Source organism: Chiloscyllium plagiosum, unplaced genomic scaffold, assembly GCF_037043375.1.
Source record: "Chiloscyllium plagiosum isolate Xiang-an unplaced genomic scaffold, Cpla_swu_hap1 HiC_scaffold_43, whole genome shotgun sequence".
NCBI classification, from domain to species: Eukaryota; Metazoa; Chordata; class Chondrichthyes; order Orectolobiformes; family Hemiscylliidae; genus Chiloscyllium; species Chiloscyllium plagiosum.
The window spans coordinates 26,766,256-26,781,247 of record NW_028270181.1 but is presented as its reverse complement, the minus strand read 5'-3'; the positions used below and the strand labels follow the sequence as shown (position 1 = coordinate 26,781,247).

The window sequence follows — 14,992 nt, the reverse complement described above, 5'->3', positions numbered from 1 at the left end:
TGTATGTATCCTTTCTGTAGACCATACCACCCGCCGCCCTGCCACCACTGCCTAGGAGGAGGCAGTATGTACCCTAACATGTCCCCAGGTGGTATTAACAATTTTTAATCACACCTAGAGCATGCACACATCCACATTAGGACACTTCTAGTGCAGTATTAGTGTCCCTACTTCTGAGCCAGAAGACTCAGGTTCACGTTCAACCTGCTCCAGAGGCATATCATTACATCCCAAAGCAGATTGAATAAACAAAGGTGCATATATTCACATTCAGGGTTGACATGGTATTTGCAATATTAACATTGGTTTACCTCCATCTCTTGCAAACTCCCATGCAATAATCTGACTGACTCTTCCTGCATAATCCTTGTGAATCTCCACTGGCTCCTCCCTAGTATATGTTGTTCCCTATTTGAAAGACCGCCTCTCATCATGTGCTCTGCTGACTACTGCTTATGTTGTGCTCTCTACATGCTCCACTTGGCCATACGGTAGGCAACAGATCTATTAGACACTACATTTGTTTTCTAAAACTTGGTCACACTACACTATTTTAAAAGCATTTGGGGGCAATAAATCGATCGTGTGTTTCTGCTTCCTTCCTGTATTTGTGTTTTTTATTAAGTGGCGAGTATTTTCTTTCCTAGGTCAAGGATATAAAGATTTTTATTCTTTCACTGGATGCGGGCACTGTCAGCAAAGCTAGTATTTGTTGCCCATTTCTAATTGCCCATGAACTGAATTGCCTGCTAGGCCATTTGTCTCAGGCCATTTCAGAGGGCAGATGGAAGTTAAGCCCATTACTATGGGTCTGGGGTCACATGTAGGCCAGACCACATGAAGAGAGCAGATTTTCCCAACCTTAAAAGACATTAATGAACCAGTTAGGCTTCTACAACCATTGGCACTGATTATCATCAGACTAGCTGTTTCAATTCCAAAATTATTAATTGAATTCAAATGTCACCATCTGCCTTGGTAGGATCCGAACATGTTTTGCCACAGCATTAACTTTGATCTCTCAATTGCTAGTCCAATGACAATACTACCTCATCACCTGCCCCAATTTTCAAGATATTCTGTTGAAATTAATATTAGGATTTTTTTCACTCCATCTGTCATCTGACAGTCAAGCAGCTAGTCACTAAGTCTACCAGGCAGAAAAACTTATGCACAAGCTCACAGCCATGGTGCAGAAAGAAAATCAAAGTCAGCAAAGAACAAGAGAGGATGGGAATAATTCTGTAAATTGTTTTTAATTGTGCGTGATTGTGACATCGGTAACACCCCTGCTCCAAAAAAAGGAAAAATAACTCATAGCCTACCTGGTCCACAAATTGTGCTATAAATGCATTAATTTTATGGATCCAGCAATGACCTGTTGAAGTGGAGGCATGGAGCCTCCTTAAAAGATTTTGGGCCTCAGCTGCTTCTTGAAAGTGGATTGATCACTCCTCCTATCTGACTGCCTACATTAAAATCAGCATGGACAGATTAGAGCTATAGAGTTATAGAATAGGTTTAAGATTTAAAAAACTTTATTTGAAGGCTAAAATTCCCTCACTGTACAAATATAATTTATTAACCTGGCAAAAGAATCTACATCCTCCGAGCTCCTTGTGCTCCCCCTTTTCAGGCATAAGTCTATATTGCCAAAAATATAAGCATCTATATTACTAACATACAATATATGCCAGATTTCAATAAAGCTTTCCTAATGTTACTTGTATTTCATATAAAAACATTTAAGACCATATTTAACCAATTCTTTATCTAATCTTTGACTTGCCATAGAACTTAACCACATGATGGAATAGTTGCCTGCTAAGGTTTGGTAAACCAAAGAATCCATTTATTGGAAAGTAATATTGAATTTAAACAAGATATTTTATTAGATAGTGTGGCTGCATACCACATTGGACAAACTGTCATTAGCACTGATATGTCCTAGTCCAGGCTGCCCTTTGAGTCGTGTGGGTAAAGAGATGATTGGCATTGGCCACAAAGAAATTGAGTCACCACAAAAGCCCCTCTTGATCATCCTTCTTATTCGAATTACAAGAAACCTTAGGCAAATGTATGAGACCTGGCTAGTGTGCTTGCTCAGCTGGAAACTGCCATGATAAGAACATCTCTCTATTGTCAGATTATCAAAATGAGGCACACTTTTATTTTTTTCTTTGACCTATTAATTTTATAATCAGTCTCATGTTTGATTTTCTGTCTTTTCTATTTCTTCTCAGTGATAAATTCTCAAGTGAAAGATTCTTTTTTTTTTCCAGATTACATTGCTCTCTTCAGCACTAAGTGCCATGGCTGTGACTTCCCTGTGGAGGCTGGTGATAAATTCATTGAAGCATTGGGTTATACCTGGCATGACACCTGCTTTGTCTGTGCTGTACGTATGAAGCCATAGGTTCCTTGAAGAGATTGCTAGTTTTTTTGAGATGGTGGTGGAATGTTTTGGAAAATTTAGTCATAATATTGCTAATGTTCCCATTATGCTACAAAGTGAAACACATAATCAATTTGTCCTTGAAATCACACCTGTAGATTGCTTAGTTTAAATTTAAGGAGGAGAATGAAATCCACCTTAACCTTTGGTGACTTTATCTTTCAAGCATGTGCATAAACAACAAATTTCCTATACTTGTTACATACCCCTCTCAGGAAGGTAATTTTGGATGTTAGTTTGTGACAGTCAGTGCACTGCTTTACATCAGTTGGCAAGATGGGATCATACAGATGGTTTACATAGGCAAGATGCCACAATGCACCAGGGTCATGTATGGGATTTATTGAGAGCAGAACTATATTCCATGATATTGAAGGATGATTGAATGAAAGGCCAACCTTAATGGCTTTCCTGACCTTCATTAAAGAATATATACCACTGGTTTACGGCTGGAATCAAGGTCCCTAACCTTCATCTAGTAGAAGGATGAAGCCAACCCTGGGAAGAACTGAAGGAAAGAAAGCTAAGTTGGCGCTGGCTTGGTATTTACCATGATTCTGTTTTTTTCTTCACCTCTGTATTGTAAGAAAGATCATCAGAAAAAACAATTTGTAAGGTGAGCTATGTTGGTTACAGTTTGACTCCAGTGTCTGATCTTTAACACAGTTATAATTTCACTTTTCTTTAGGTGTGCCATGTAAATCTAGAAGGTCAGCCATTTTATTCCAAAAAGGACAAGCCACTCTGCAAGAAGCATGCTCATGCCATTAATGTTTGAGATGCTCAGGGACCATCAAAAGAAAGCCTGGAGGAAAACCTATTTAAAAGAAGAACATGGAGTGCAGCTGTCTCTTTCAACAAACAGATCCAACAGCTGCCTCTTAAGTCTTTTCATTCTTGTTTTATTTTGTTTTAATTAAGTTTCAAATAATTTAACTAAGATTGTGAGTGTTTGTAAAAGTTCAGTTGCTGGATGGGCTGCAGGATATTGTGGGAATGCATTTTTTACACAGCCAATTACAGTAGCTTCTCACAATGCTTTATCAGGCACACTCAATACTAACAAAACACATTGCACATAACTGGAAAGTTTACAGAGTTAAGCTTGATGAATGCTATTCTGCTGATCCTGATTTGATAGCTAATATTTCTGTAAACCAGGTTTCCAGTTGAACTAGATAAAATCTCCACCTACATTAAGCGGCTTTCCTTTAAGTTTGTGTCTGTAATTACTGTTTTATATGGCTTAGTCCTGTCTTTTGTGTTGGGTTAGTAGCTTTAAATTGTAGTGTAATCATACTGAAACTCTGCATTTTTGCCATGTACCATATTTGTACATGGATTTGTTAAACTAAGCAACTGTTAACAATGTCATAATTCAATTTGCTTATTTAAAATTTTTAAGATGTTGCTTAAGGAGCAAAACTCTTGAGTAGGTTTGAAATTGGCAGTTCTGCCACAGCTGTCCCCATTTTTATTATTTTTGGACGTGAAGGGGCTGACCAGGCACTATTCTGTCAGCACTACATGATTCCGTACTTATGCTTTAGAAATTGTCTTGAACCTTGAAATAAGCTTGGTTAGGAAATAACTATGTGACAAATCAAATGGCATGCTTCCTAAAGTTTATAATCCGGTTGCTTGCACTGATTCACTTGATGCAATTTCCCCAAACTTGACAGAGCTGTGTAAAAGAACAAGAAATTTTAAGTCCAAATTATGTTCTCAAAAGACAAGTTTTATGACCTTTTGTGCAACTTTAGAAAAACATAGTGGCAGACGTCAGCCCGACCTACAGAACTGGCTATGTCCCCGTGGTGATTTATTCATTATTGGGAGCTTCTGCTAATTATAAGGTTTACAAGCCATCAAGGTGGCCATAAAATAAAGCTAGTTAGTTCTTTTAGGTGCAAGAACATGAGTGAGAAAAAGGCTTAACGTGTCACATCAAAACTAGCAAATGATGTTACTTTTTTACATGCTGTCTAATTGTCCTGTTTTATGGCAGATATGCATGTGAGCAGGAATTCAAAGGAAACATTTCTCAAAATGGATTGAATTTTTGGATGCATTTTGAAGTCAGATCACCAATTGCATCTGAAGCCTTTATGTTTTAATAGTTTTCAATTTATCTTATCAGAAGTTAAACTTATTCAAATCATAGCCACTTTAATCAGGGCAGAGTGAAAAGAATTGCACCTTATTTGTTTCTGTTTCTGGGTCCTATGACATTTCACATTTTACCCTGTTTGATTTGGTGTTTTTAAAATTTTGAGCTATCTTGAGTTTCATTGAGTGCATCAGCTATTGTCAAATCAAAGTGAAAATCCCAATTATAGATGATTTGTTTACAGTCTGAGTGTCAAGTAATCATTTTTTGAGAATGAAGGTAATTTACATATTTTTATTATTTGTTATTTTTTTCATTTTCTGACAATGACATCCAGCAGTAGTTATTCCTCTTTTATATGCTAAACTATCTATTATAATACTACACTTACTTCGATATAAACTGGATAATCTCCTCTAGTGTTGCTTATAACCAAAAATGATATTGTAGCTTTGATTCTAATCTTCACATTATTATTCAGTAGGGGATTATTTGGTAGGTGGTGCTGGGGTGAGGTGGAACAGGACCTCATGATGCTTTGGTGTGCATCTTTTCCTAAGACCTTCTCCCAAATGTCAGCCTAGTTGTCAGGTTTGGTTTCCACTCTGGCAAATACACGATAGTAGCAGATCACTACTGCTAGTAGAGAGCTTGAATGGAAGAAGTGTTCCATTCCCTGATCAATTAGGAAGTGGCATCTGAATTTGTGTGGTGTGTGGTGTGTGGTGTGTGGTGGGGGCTGGGGGAGTGGAGGAAGGTGTCCAATCCAGGGGAACAAAATATGCATGGATCAGCAATACAAGTAGTGCTGTATTGGCAAGTATCTTGTCTCCAAAGTAGTCCTAAGCTCTTTTGGGCTACCATGTTTCCAGTCAAGACTATACCTACAAAGCAGGTTAAATATAAGCAGCCTGCTCATTCCTTCCCTTGGAAGAGCTATTCTTTCACCTCTACTGGGTTTTCTTTTCACATCTCTCGCCTATCAATACACTTGTATTCCTCCATCCAGTCCACCCTAAAGAAATCTCCTTCTAGCCAGCATTAGAGTTTGTCTTTCCCATTTCTGTCAAGGGTTCTTTCTCTTTCTTTCATCTAGCCCACTTCATTTGTTTGCAGACATTAGGATGAATAAAGTTGTCAAGATCAAAACCATTAAACAGACAATGTACAGTTACCTTGATCAAGCTGCTGTGTGAAATATCTCTCGTCTGTCAAGCAAGACTTTTTGTTTAAAAAGCAGCAAAGTAAAATTCCTTAGCCTTAATTCAGAGTTGTAATAGATTAGCAAAGAGAGATTTTAGAGAAAGCCATGGCCCAGATAAAAGGGAACAGCAGTGTTATTGTTATTAGGACCTTGGTGCTCATTTAACTCTGAAATAATAATTTGACTCCAAAGTCACACAAGGATGCACAGGATAAAAGAATATTCACTAATTTGGACTAATTACTCTTCATGGCACTACTGTGCAAGGTATGATTTCAATTATTTATCTGTTGCCATTGAATTAGTGTTTTATTTCTCTCTAACGTTTCTTATCTGTCTCACTGAATCTGCTATGATTGCCAATTTGTGACCTATTTCATCACTATTCATTCTTCTCTTCAAATGGGAGATGATAAGTTAATTCTGAAGAAACTGAAAGAGTTGGATTTCTTTGAGTGCATTGGAATTTAATATTTCCTTCTGCTCATCTAATGATTGTTGTTCCACTATGGGTGCCATTTATCTTAAGTAATGAATTACAGCAATCAGCAGCCTATTTTACACTCCACTAAACATACATTTCAATAAAGTAATTGAAAATGGGAACTTCAATGAAACCTAGTATCAAGCAAAGTGTAGACTGCTGATTCACTGTTACCTGTTTTACAGATTTCAACTCCCATGTGTCTCCATTGGTTAGAACCCCCTCTCATTCACCTGCACCAGTTATTACTCACTACATCATTATAAATGGCACAACACCAGTTTATAGTCCAACAGGTTTATTTGTAAGTACAAGCTTTCAGAGCACCGCTCCCACTCACTACATTGTCACATTTTCCCCATCACTCAAAATCAGCTGTATGGAATTGTGCCCTTCACTATAGCATATTGCTCCTTGCACCATCCATTGTAGCTGAGCATTGATTCTTCCTATGACTAGTATAGCCATCTTGCAGCTGTCTTGCCTCTTTAATTCTCTTTCCTTTCTCCCCATTTCTTCCTGAAAGTGTAACATGACAAGAAATTGATTTATTATATCCTTCCTTTCCAAAGCCAACTTCCCCACCATGAAGCTCTTCCATGAAGACCTGCTCCAGTTTCTGTTCTTGCTTCTCTTGTTTGATCTGTCATGTCTTCTCATTAGAATTTCTATGCTTCTGCTTATCACCACTACTTCTCTCCATATTTTACTTTTTAGTATTTTTTTTTTCCTTGTGCTAGCTTGTGTTTTCTTTTCTTATCCAAAAATTTAAAATCTATCTTAGTACTAAATGGGGAAACAGCCTTTTAATTCTTTGAGGACATGTCACTATATGTACAGATCACTAGAACTTGAGGTGCTTTTCAGAAGGGATTGGAAAGTCAGGTGAGTGATCCAAAACAGAATACCAATGTTAACAAAGAAAGGAGCAATCAAGAGGCAAATTATGAAGGAAGTGTGCTGTAGGCCAACTTTGGTCAGTGAGAATATAGGCCAGGATAATTGGGTACTGTGGTAGGAGATTCCTCAGGATTAGAGGCTGAGACAGGTGCCGGAGCAAGCAGGCAATGGGGATATAGTGCCAAATTCCTGAGATGGAAACAATAAGAACCAGAATTTAAGACTGGATGCCTAAATTAGTAAGCAGCAATTGAGGAGAAGCAAGAATGGGAAGAAATGTGGACTAGTTGGCAGAGAGTAGAATGGTGAGGATACAGAGATTGGAAATTTTGGGAACTGCTAGCCAGGATGTAGCTTTCAAGATTCTGGATCAGAAAACATATCAATCAGAGCTGTTTGACATGAGGAAATTAAGAAACCTAATTTCAGGACTAATAACATAGTGACGCTGCAAATTAAATATGCACACGACAATTAATATGTTTGTGTACATAACTCAGCAGAGGAGGATGGCATTTAGAAGACAATTAGACATCATTATGGTTTAAGTGATAGTTCTCCTGAAAAACTGCTAACTCAGTTGCCTAACCGCCTATGTCAGAGTTTCTGAGGAAAAGGGAAATTTGAACTAACTTTTCTGCTGTATACTGTAAATTCAGATGCTGATAGTTATCTGCTTTCTTTTGCTATTACTTTTAACCATGTACAAATGCTTTTTAGGAAGCATTCTTGCAAGGCAAGGTCTCTGTAGCCTCATGTGACCCTCAAGCCCAGGCGCTGAGGGTCCCTCACCTTGGACTGAACAACCTGGGTTCAAGGGACGGCACAGTGGCTCAGTGGTTAGCGCCGCTGCCTCACAGCGCCAGCGATATGGGTTCGATTCCCGCCTCGGTCGAGTGTCAGTGTGGAGCTTGCACATTATCCCCATGTCTGCTTGGGTTTCCTCTCACAATCCAAGGATGTGTAGGTCAGGTGAATAGGCCATGCTAAATTGCCCATAGTATTAGATGTATTAGTCAGGCGAAAATATAAGGTATGGGAATGGGAATGGGAATGGGTTTGAGTCGGTTACTGTTCGGAGGGTTGATGTGGACTTGTAGGGCCAAATGGCCTGTTTCCATACTGTAGGGAATCGAATTGAAAAAAAAGTCCCATCTGCTCCAGAGGTATGCAGTAACACCTCTGAACAGGTTGAGAGAAAAATAGGTTAATTTAAAAGAAAAACAAAATAGGGCTCTTCAAGTCCAGGCATTGGATTGTGAAGGGGGGTCATCTCTGCTGACTGCCTGCCCCTCATCAGTAGTTATGTTTAAGCCTGAGTGTCACTGGAGAGGGAATGCATGCTGTCTACCAATGCTCTTGATGTCTTTAGAGAAAGGTGGGCATTGTAAGGGTGGAGGGCATTGTAAGGGTGGAGTGCATTATTTCCCTCTCTAACTCCATTTTGATTTAGTCCCCCACTCTTTGCCTATCCCCCCCTCACTTTTTTTAATGTCAACATTGCCGATGCACGATTTGTTAATACAACCTGGCCACATGGGTGTTTACCTGTTGTGGAAATATAGATAGAATAAAGTCTATTTACACAGGGGAGAAAAAAGCATTCTTTTGGTGCCGTGGTAGTGTTCCTACTCTTGAGTCAGGAGGCCTGAGTTCAAGACCCACCTCCTCCAGAGGTGTGCAATAATGTCCCTGAAGAGGTTGCTTAGAAATTATCAAATAAGTCCTCAATGGACTTTCTCATATAGCAGTTAATTGCTGATGTTTCTAGAATAGGACAAGGCACCCCATTATTTGCCCTTCTAGCCACTTCCAGGGAGAAGAAAATTCCATCTTCATGTAGCCATCAGCATTCATGTGCTACACAAAAATGATTAGATTTAGATTCCCTACAGTGTGGAAACAGGCCCTTCAGCCCAACAAGTCCACACTGACCTTCTGAAGAGCAACCCATCCATTTACCCCTGACTAATGCACCTAACACTATGGGCAATTTATCATGGCCAATTCACCTGACCTGTACATCTTTCGATTGTGGGATGAAACCGAAGCACCCGGAGGAAACCCATGCAGACACAGGGAGAATGTGCAAACTCCACACAGACAGTCGCCTGAGGCAGAAATCGAACCCGGTCCCTGGTGCTTGAGGCAACAGTGCTAACCACTGGGCCACCGTGCCGCCCCATTCCAAATTAACCAATTCAAAATTGATATTAAACTTGGTTGTAAGAATATTTCCCTCAAAGCCTTACCTGTTTATCACTTTTATCCACATTCAGTATTGTAAACCCCAAGCTTTCAACTCTTCCATTCTGACCATTTATGTAATCCTCCACCTCTTGATCACTTCAGAGGGGACAGCTTTTTACTAACCTAGGGCCACGCTTTGAAATTTGCACTCTAAACCTCTGCCTTCTCATCTCAATCTCTCCTTTAAGAGCATCCTTATAGCCTGCCTCTTTTAACAAACATTTCATCAGCCTTCTGTCTCCTTCATTGACTTTATATTCATTTTTAATTCTGCATTTGTGGAAGATTTTGAGATATTTTATTTTGCTAATGAGAAGTTATAAATGCTAGTTTTTGTTGTATGAATGTGTGCCTCATTTAGGAAGGAAAAAATCACTTTGATACTGTTATGGACTAGCCCAGAGCCCTCAGAACATTTTTAAGCAGGTCGCCCAGACTGTAACTTTGCTATTTGTTTTAGCTCAGTATATAGTGAATATTCCCAGAGTAAACAAACTTAAACAAACAAACTTTATTTACAAAATTATGGAATGAAACACAATGAACCAAAAAAACAAGTACCAGATAACTTATCCTATCCAAACCCATCTTAATAATGCTGTCCCGAAAATACTTGCAACAGTCTCAATACACACATCCCTTAGCACAAAGAGTGAAAGTGAAACCAACCAGCGCTTACAGACCTGTAGAGAGACTTGCCCCAGCAGCATTTCTTCACACACATTGTTCTGAACTGAATGTAAAAAAAATCTAAACAAAGGCTAGCTACACAGCTAACTGGCCACTCCCCTTTGACAATAACTGTTTCTTTTAAGACATGAAAGTCTTAGGCTGGATATATTATCTGCTAGGGTAAACAAAAGGGCCCCAATAAAACTTGCAAACCCAGCCTAGTTGGAACCTTGGGTCGTTAGAACTTCTGTGCAAAAAACTCAAGGGCATAGTAACCTTGTAAAAAGAACCAGTATTGTGACAATACCCACAAAATGTTGAAAAGTTCTTCACAACAATATTTTTATTTGTAGTGCAGTCACTTGGAGAACATACTGCGCTTTAATTTATGACATAAGATCTTCCTTAAAATGTAGTGAGGTGAAAGTAAAAAAAAAGTGATCTGTACCACTTACTGATGTGATGATATGTTCCAAAAAAGAATGACATTTCTGAAATTGAAGTTGCTCTAGCACCAAAACAACAATATAAGGCAGACTCAAAAATAAAACATTTTTAACTCAAAGATTTATTTTGTATTCCAGTATTGCGATGATTGCAGCTTGAACTAGCTCATTGGGTAGCCTTTCATTCATTTAGGAGCAAGGCAAATCCTTCTGAGGTTGCCTCAAAGTCTGAAACACAAAGGATGGAAGCATTGATGTCTTTCATTCAGTTTTCCTGTTTCTTGTCTGTGAATGGCATGCAAAACAAATTTCACTTATTTCATGAATGGAGGGCAAATGGAATCAATCAGTGTTGCTTTAATGTTGAGTGAAACTTGTGTGGAAAGAGTTGAGGTAATTTCACTTCCCTGATGTTAGAATTGCTGTTGTATAGACTTTGTGAGTTCTGCTAGAAAAGGGTGTTTTTGCCAAGTTTTGTATTTAACATTGCTGCAGTAAACTAAACATATTTACAATAACACAAAGCTGAAACAACTATCTAAACAAATTAATATTATTGAATATACAATGGGCACCTGTGTTATTTCGCACATTGTAATCAAAGTTATGTTCTATTAATTTTTCCCACCCTTTCCCATTCAGATGTTTTTCTAAGCACTGAAGATTGAATCAGGTGACTGAAGAGAGTGTTTGTAGTAATTTCAGAAAATCAGTGGAGAGACTGCATAAGCTAAATAAATTATTTCACTTTGTTGTAACAATCCTGTATACACCAAACATGAAGAGTAGGCCAAAAGCTTGTTTCTGCTCTTAATTTCAAAAGTATCATAGGTTCATCTCTCATATTTTGCATATCTTTTTTGACTTGAACATTACCTGGACAGAGCAGAGAGGAGAAAACTGAACAGAGGGAAACCAGGCAGATTCCGTTCAGTGTGTGATCCTCCTTACCCAATTTTTCTGTGTCCTGCTTGTGATGATGCTGATCCTTTAACAAGGTTAGGTTGTCCTTGGATTTTTTTTAAGGAGGTCGTAAAGACACAGTCTCTGAAATGTCTGGGGTTGAGCTACTTGAGAATGCTTTCAAGTTTAAAAAATATATACTTGTACAATGAAAGGGGAGTGGCCAGTTCCCCAACTTAGCTTTTCTCTGATTTGGTTTGCTTTGGTTTTAGCAGTCTGGCTGCTCACTGAAAGCAGTCGGTCAGTTTGAGGATGCTGGTCTAAGAAACAGCTGCATGGAAGAAGATGTTCCATCTGAATCCCTCTGCTATCTCTCTCTCTCCTGTAAGACCCTGTATTTAATTTTTCCTTTAGTGCCAAGGGCTGATTATGAGGGTTATTGAAAGTTTGGAACAGCATCATTAATTTGGGATAGTCTGTTGGGTTTTCAGACAGGTTAAGTTATTCTATATTCTGTTCTGTTCGGTTTGTGTTTCATTTGGTAATCTTGCAAATAAATTTTGTTTTGTTTAAAACTATGTGGTTGGGCCAGCTGCATCCCTCCTGGAATATCCACCTCACACCTGCTTTAAACAACTAGCAACGTTAGGGTCTGGACTACTTTCTTGAAATATTTTGAGGGGTTCGAGCCTCGTCCATAACATGCCCAGGCTTAATACTCTGTAGGTAAAACTGTTTCAAACTGTAACTTACAAATTGAGGAATGTTTATAATCCATATAGTGTAGTATGCTATTCATTTATAGATCAGAACCTTGAAACCTGCATGCAGCATTAAAGCTGAAGTATTAATTAGGTGTATGAAACTTGTTAGAGGCTGACCAGTGACTTTAAAGTTTTAAGTTAACTAAGTACATTTAAAATATACTAACTGTACTGTAGGCAAAAGTGATAGCCCATTTTCAAACAGCAAGGTCCCACAGATGGCAATGAGATAATATGTGACCATGTTTTAGTGATGTGCACCAAAGATTAAATTTCAGCCACGACAAATGCACGGCTGTTCCTAAAATAGTGCCATGGGATATTTTACATTTACCTTAACAGTAGGCACAGCCTTGGCTTTTACAACTTACATATTTGAAAATTGCCACCTCTAATGAAGCAGCACTCCTTCAATACTGTACTGGACTCTTAGTTTAGATTCTGTCCTCAATGAGTGCTGGAGTAGCTTTGAAATTCAATTATTTTAGGTTTCAGATATACATTACATACTATTAAGAGAAAGTAAAATTATTTATGTTTTTAATGTAATTAAAATACCATCTGCCTCAGTTGGCTTGTTAACCAGTGAGTCCTGACTGATTATGAGATGAAATAGATTTTCCTAAAAGATTGACATTTGATTGTTGATGATGGACATAAATCACTATCTGCAATGTGCAAACTGATGATAATCAGTGTGAAAATGGCATGATTTGCATGGAGCCCTTCAGGCACGTCTATGTTAAATTTTAGTTTTTAAAAACAAATTAGTGAAAAGTAGCACGCGTTTGCAATGAGAAAAAGAATGTATGATGGAAACATTGGTGCAAATTGACATTTACAGACAGGTCTTATTTTTGAATGCTTTACTTTTGCCTGTTTTTCCTTTGATCTTTTACCTGACTGAAATTACATCCCTAAGAAAGTTATAACCATCTGTGCACAAAACAATTGGGGAACAGTGTCTGCTTTTGATGAGATGGTTTGCCAATTATGGCACTTTACTAAATGCCCAAAACCCCCTCCTGACAAGACAACAGTGCAGGATAATTGAAAGGAGATGTCAGAAGGATCAATACAACATGCCACACAACCTGGGAACAGACATGTAATAAGATAGTACATCTTGAGGAAACTGCCAAGGGAAGTCCACCTAACATTGTAGCCTAATTATCCATGAGAAAAAGTGATGCCTGATGCTCTGTTGTGCAATCCATCTGAGCTTCAAAGCAAATCTATCCTAATAAGTAGCAAATTACAACTGATAGCTTCAATACACACTCAGCTTCACACTTAACATTGCTGTAATATAACCTACCTGCATGCTGCAGAATACAATTATTTCCTCCTTTATTTTGGGAACGCAGAGCAGTGGGAAAGGTTTCATATCAAACCATGAATGATGAATGTGCAGGCTTCACATGCTTAAATCATTTGCTAGTCTAGATGAAGGTCAGAAGAATAAAGTTCTAGTAGGAAATGAATGATTGCAATTGGCAAAAGTTCATTCAGTGGATGGCACAGATCCCCAGCTGGTTCCATCCTGACCTGGAAACAATTCTAGATGTATTACCAAAGGTTATTCCCAGTTAGGAGTGTCAGATCCTTCAGAAACAGTAGTGTGATATATTTGTGGACAATTCAGCTCTCCCATATGTTGATTTCCCTAGCAAACCTTCTTACATCTGATACCAACTTGCTAATCTCCTCTGCAATGTTTGTTAGATATCTTTTTGTGACTTTAGTTTCCTATATTTCTCTCTGTTCCTGCTTTATTAAAGTCTTGGCAGTGTTTCATTTACAGTTGACATTTCTGTGAATTAAAAGATAAATTAAATTCTTTTAGGTTTCAGATATACATCACAGACTATGAAGAGAAAGTAAAATTATTTATGTTTTTAATGTAATTAAAACACGAACAAAAGTCTATAAAAAAAGTAAATATTGCAAATAAGTAGAAATCTTTTTGAAAACCTTAGCCCTTCCACTTCTCATGGAACTTGAGACAGTCTAGCCCACAGTGGCACAGGCCCGACCATAGGTAGGGCGAGAAGTCAGGTCCCGAATCTGGAACAAGGATCCAAACCTATGCTGTTGGCACAAATTAATCCAGCTAGTCTAGATAACTGGCCTCGACAAGGGGTCCAAGTCACTTTGGTGAGGTCTGAGATTACCAAGACTACTTGAATTGTGATACATTGTGCCATGAAATTGGTATTTCTAACCATGGATTGACTTAGGAAAAAGGAGGAAGACATTAAAGAAATATCCTAAAATTCCAGCACCACTTCCAACCTACAGAGCCACAGTCACTGTTCTTCCTTTGAATCGATTTGAAAAATGATCAAAAGATCATTAAGAAAATTTTCTAGAGTTCATTAACCAGAGAACATAAATGTCAAATAATCATTAAAAGCATGCTGTTCGTTAGGAGATTTGTTGAAGACACAGAAGATGAAATTTAACCACTGAAAGCTGGTGAGTTGAGATCTGATAAGGTATTAACATTTTTAAATGTTAAACTCAACTGTACTCACCCACTACCAGGTTTAATGGAGACAGGATGAAGGGAGCGTTGCCAATCTCCTGCTTTGAGGAAAGTTGGTAATTTAAATTAAGTTGCCAGTCTCTAATTTAATATGTTTTGTAGTTTAACTCTGTACAGCCAAGTTTCAGACTTCAGGAAATCCAACAGTTAAAAGGAACGAGCTTCAGGGAGAAAGTCTTTTGCAATAACTGCTTGTGGGTTAGGTGAGCAGACCTCTTCCTCCCAACCTCCCACCTGTCTCACCCACCCCTTATGA

At 38.3% G+C, this 14,992-nt stretch overlaps 1 protein-coding gene across 6 annotated transcripts in view; it reads left to right on the top strand.

The window, feature by feature from the left end:
* Positions 1-13,971, top strand: part of ldb3a (LIM domain binding 3a) — a 206,064-nt gene extending 192,093 nt beyond the window's left edge. For all 6 annotated transcript variants that reach the window (XM_087982634.1, XM_087982636.1, XM_087982637.1 and 3 more), the window contains 2 exons: positions 2,283-2,398; positions 3,144-13,971. In XM_087982634.1, the coding sequence (XP_087838760.1) occupies positions 2,283-2,398; positions 3,144-3,233 (206 nt within the window). In that variant the 3' untranslated portion in view covers positions 3,234-13,971. The remainder of the gene's footprint in view (positions 1-2,282; positions 2,399-3,143) is intronic.
* Positions 13,972-14,992: the final 1,021 nt, after the last annotated feature.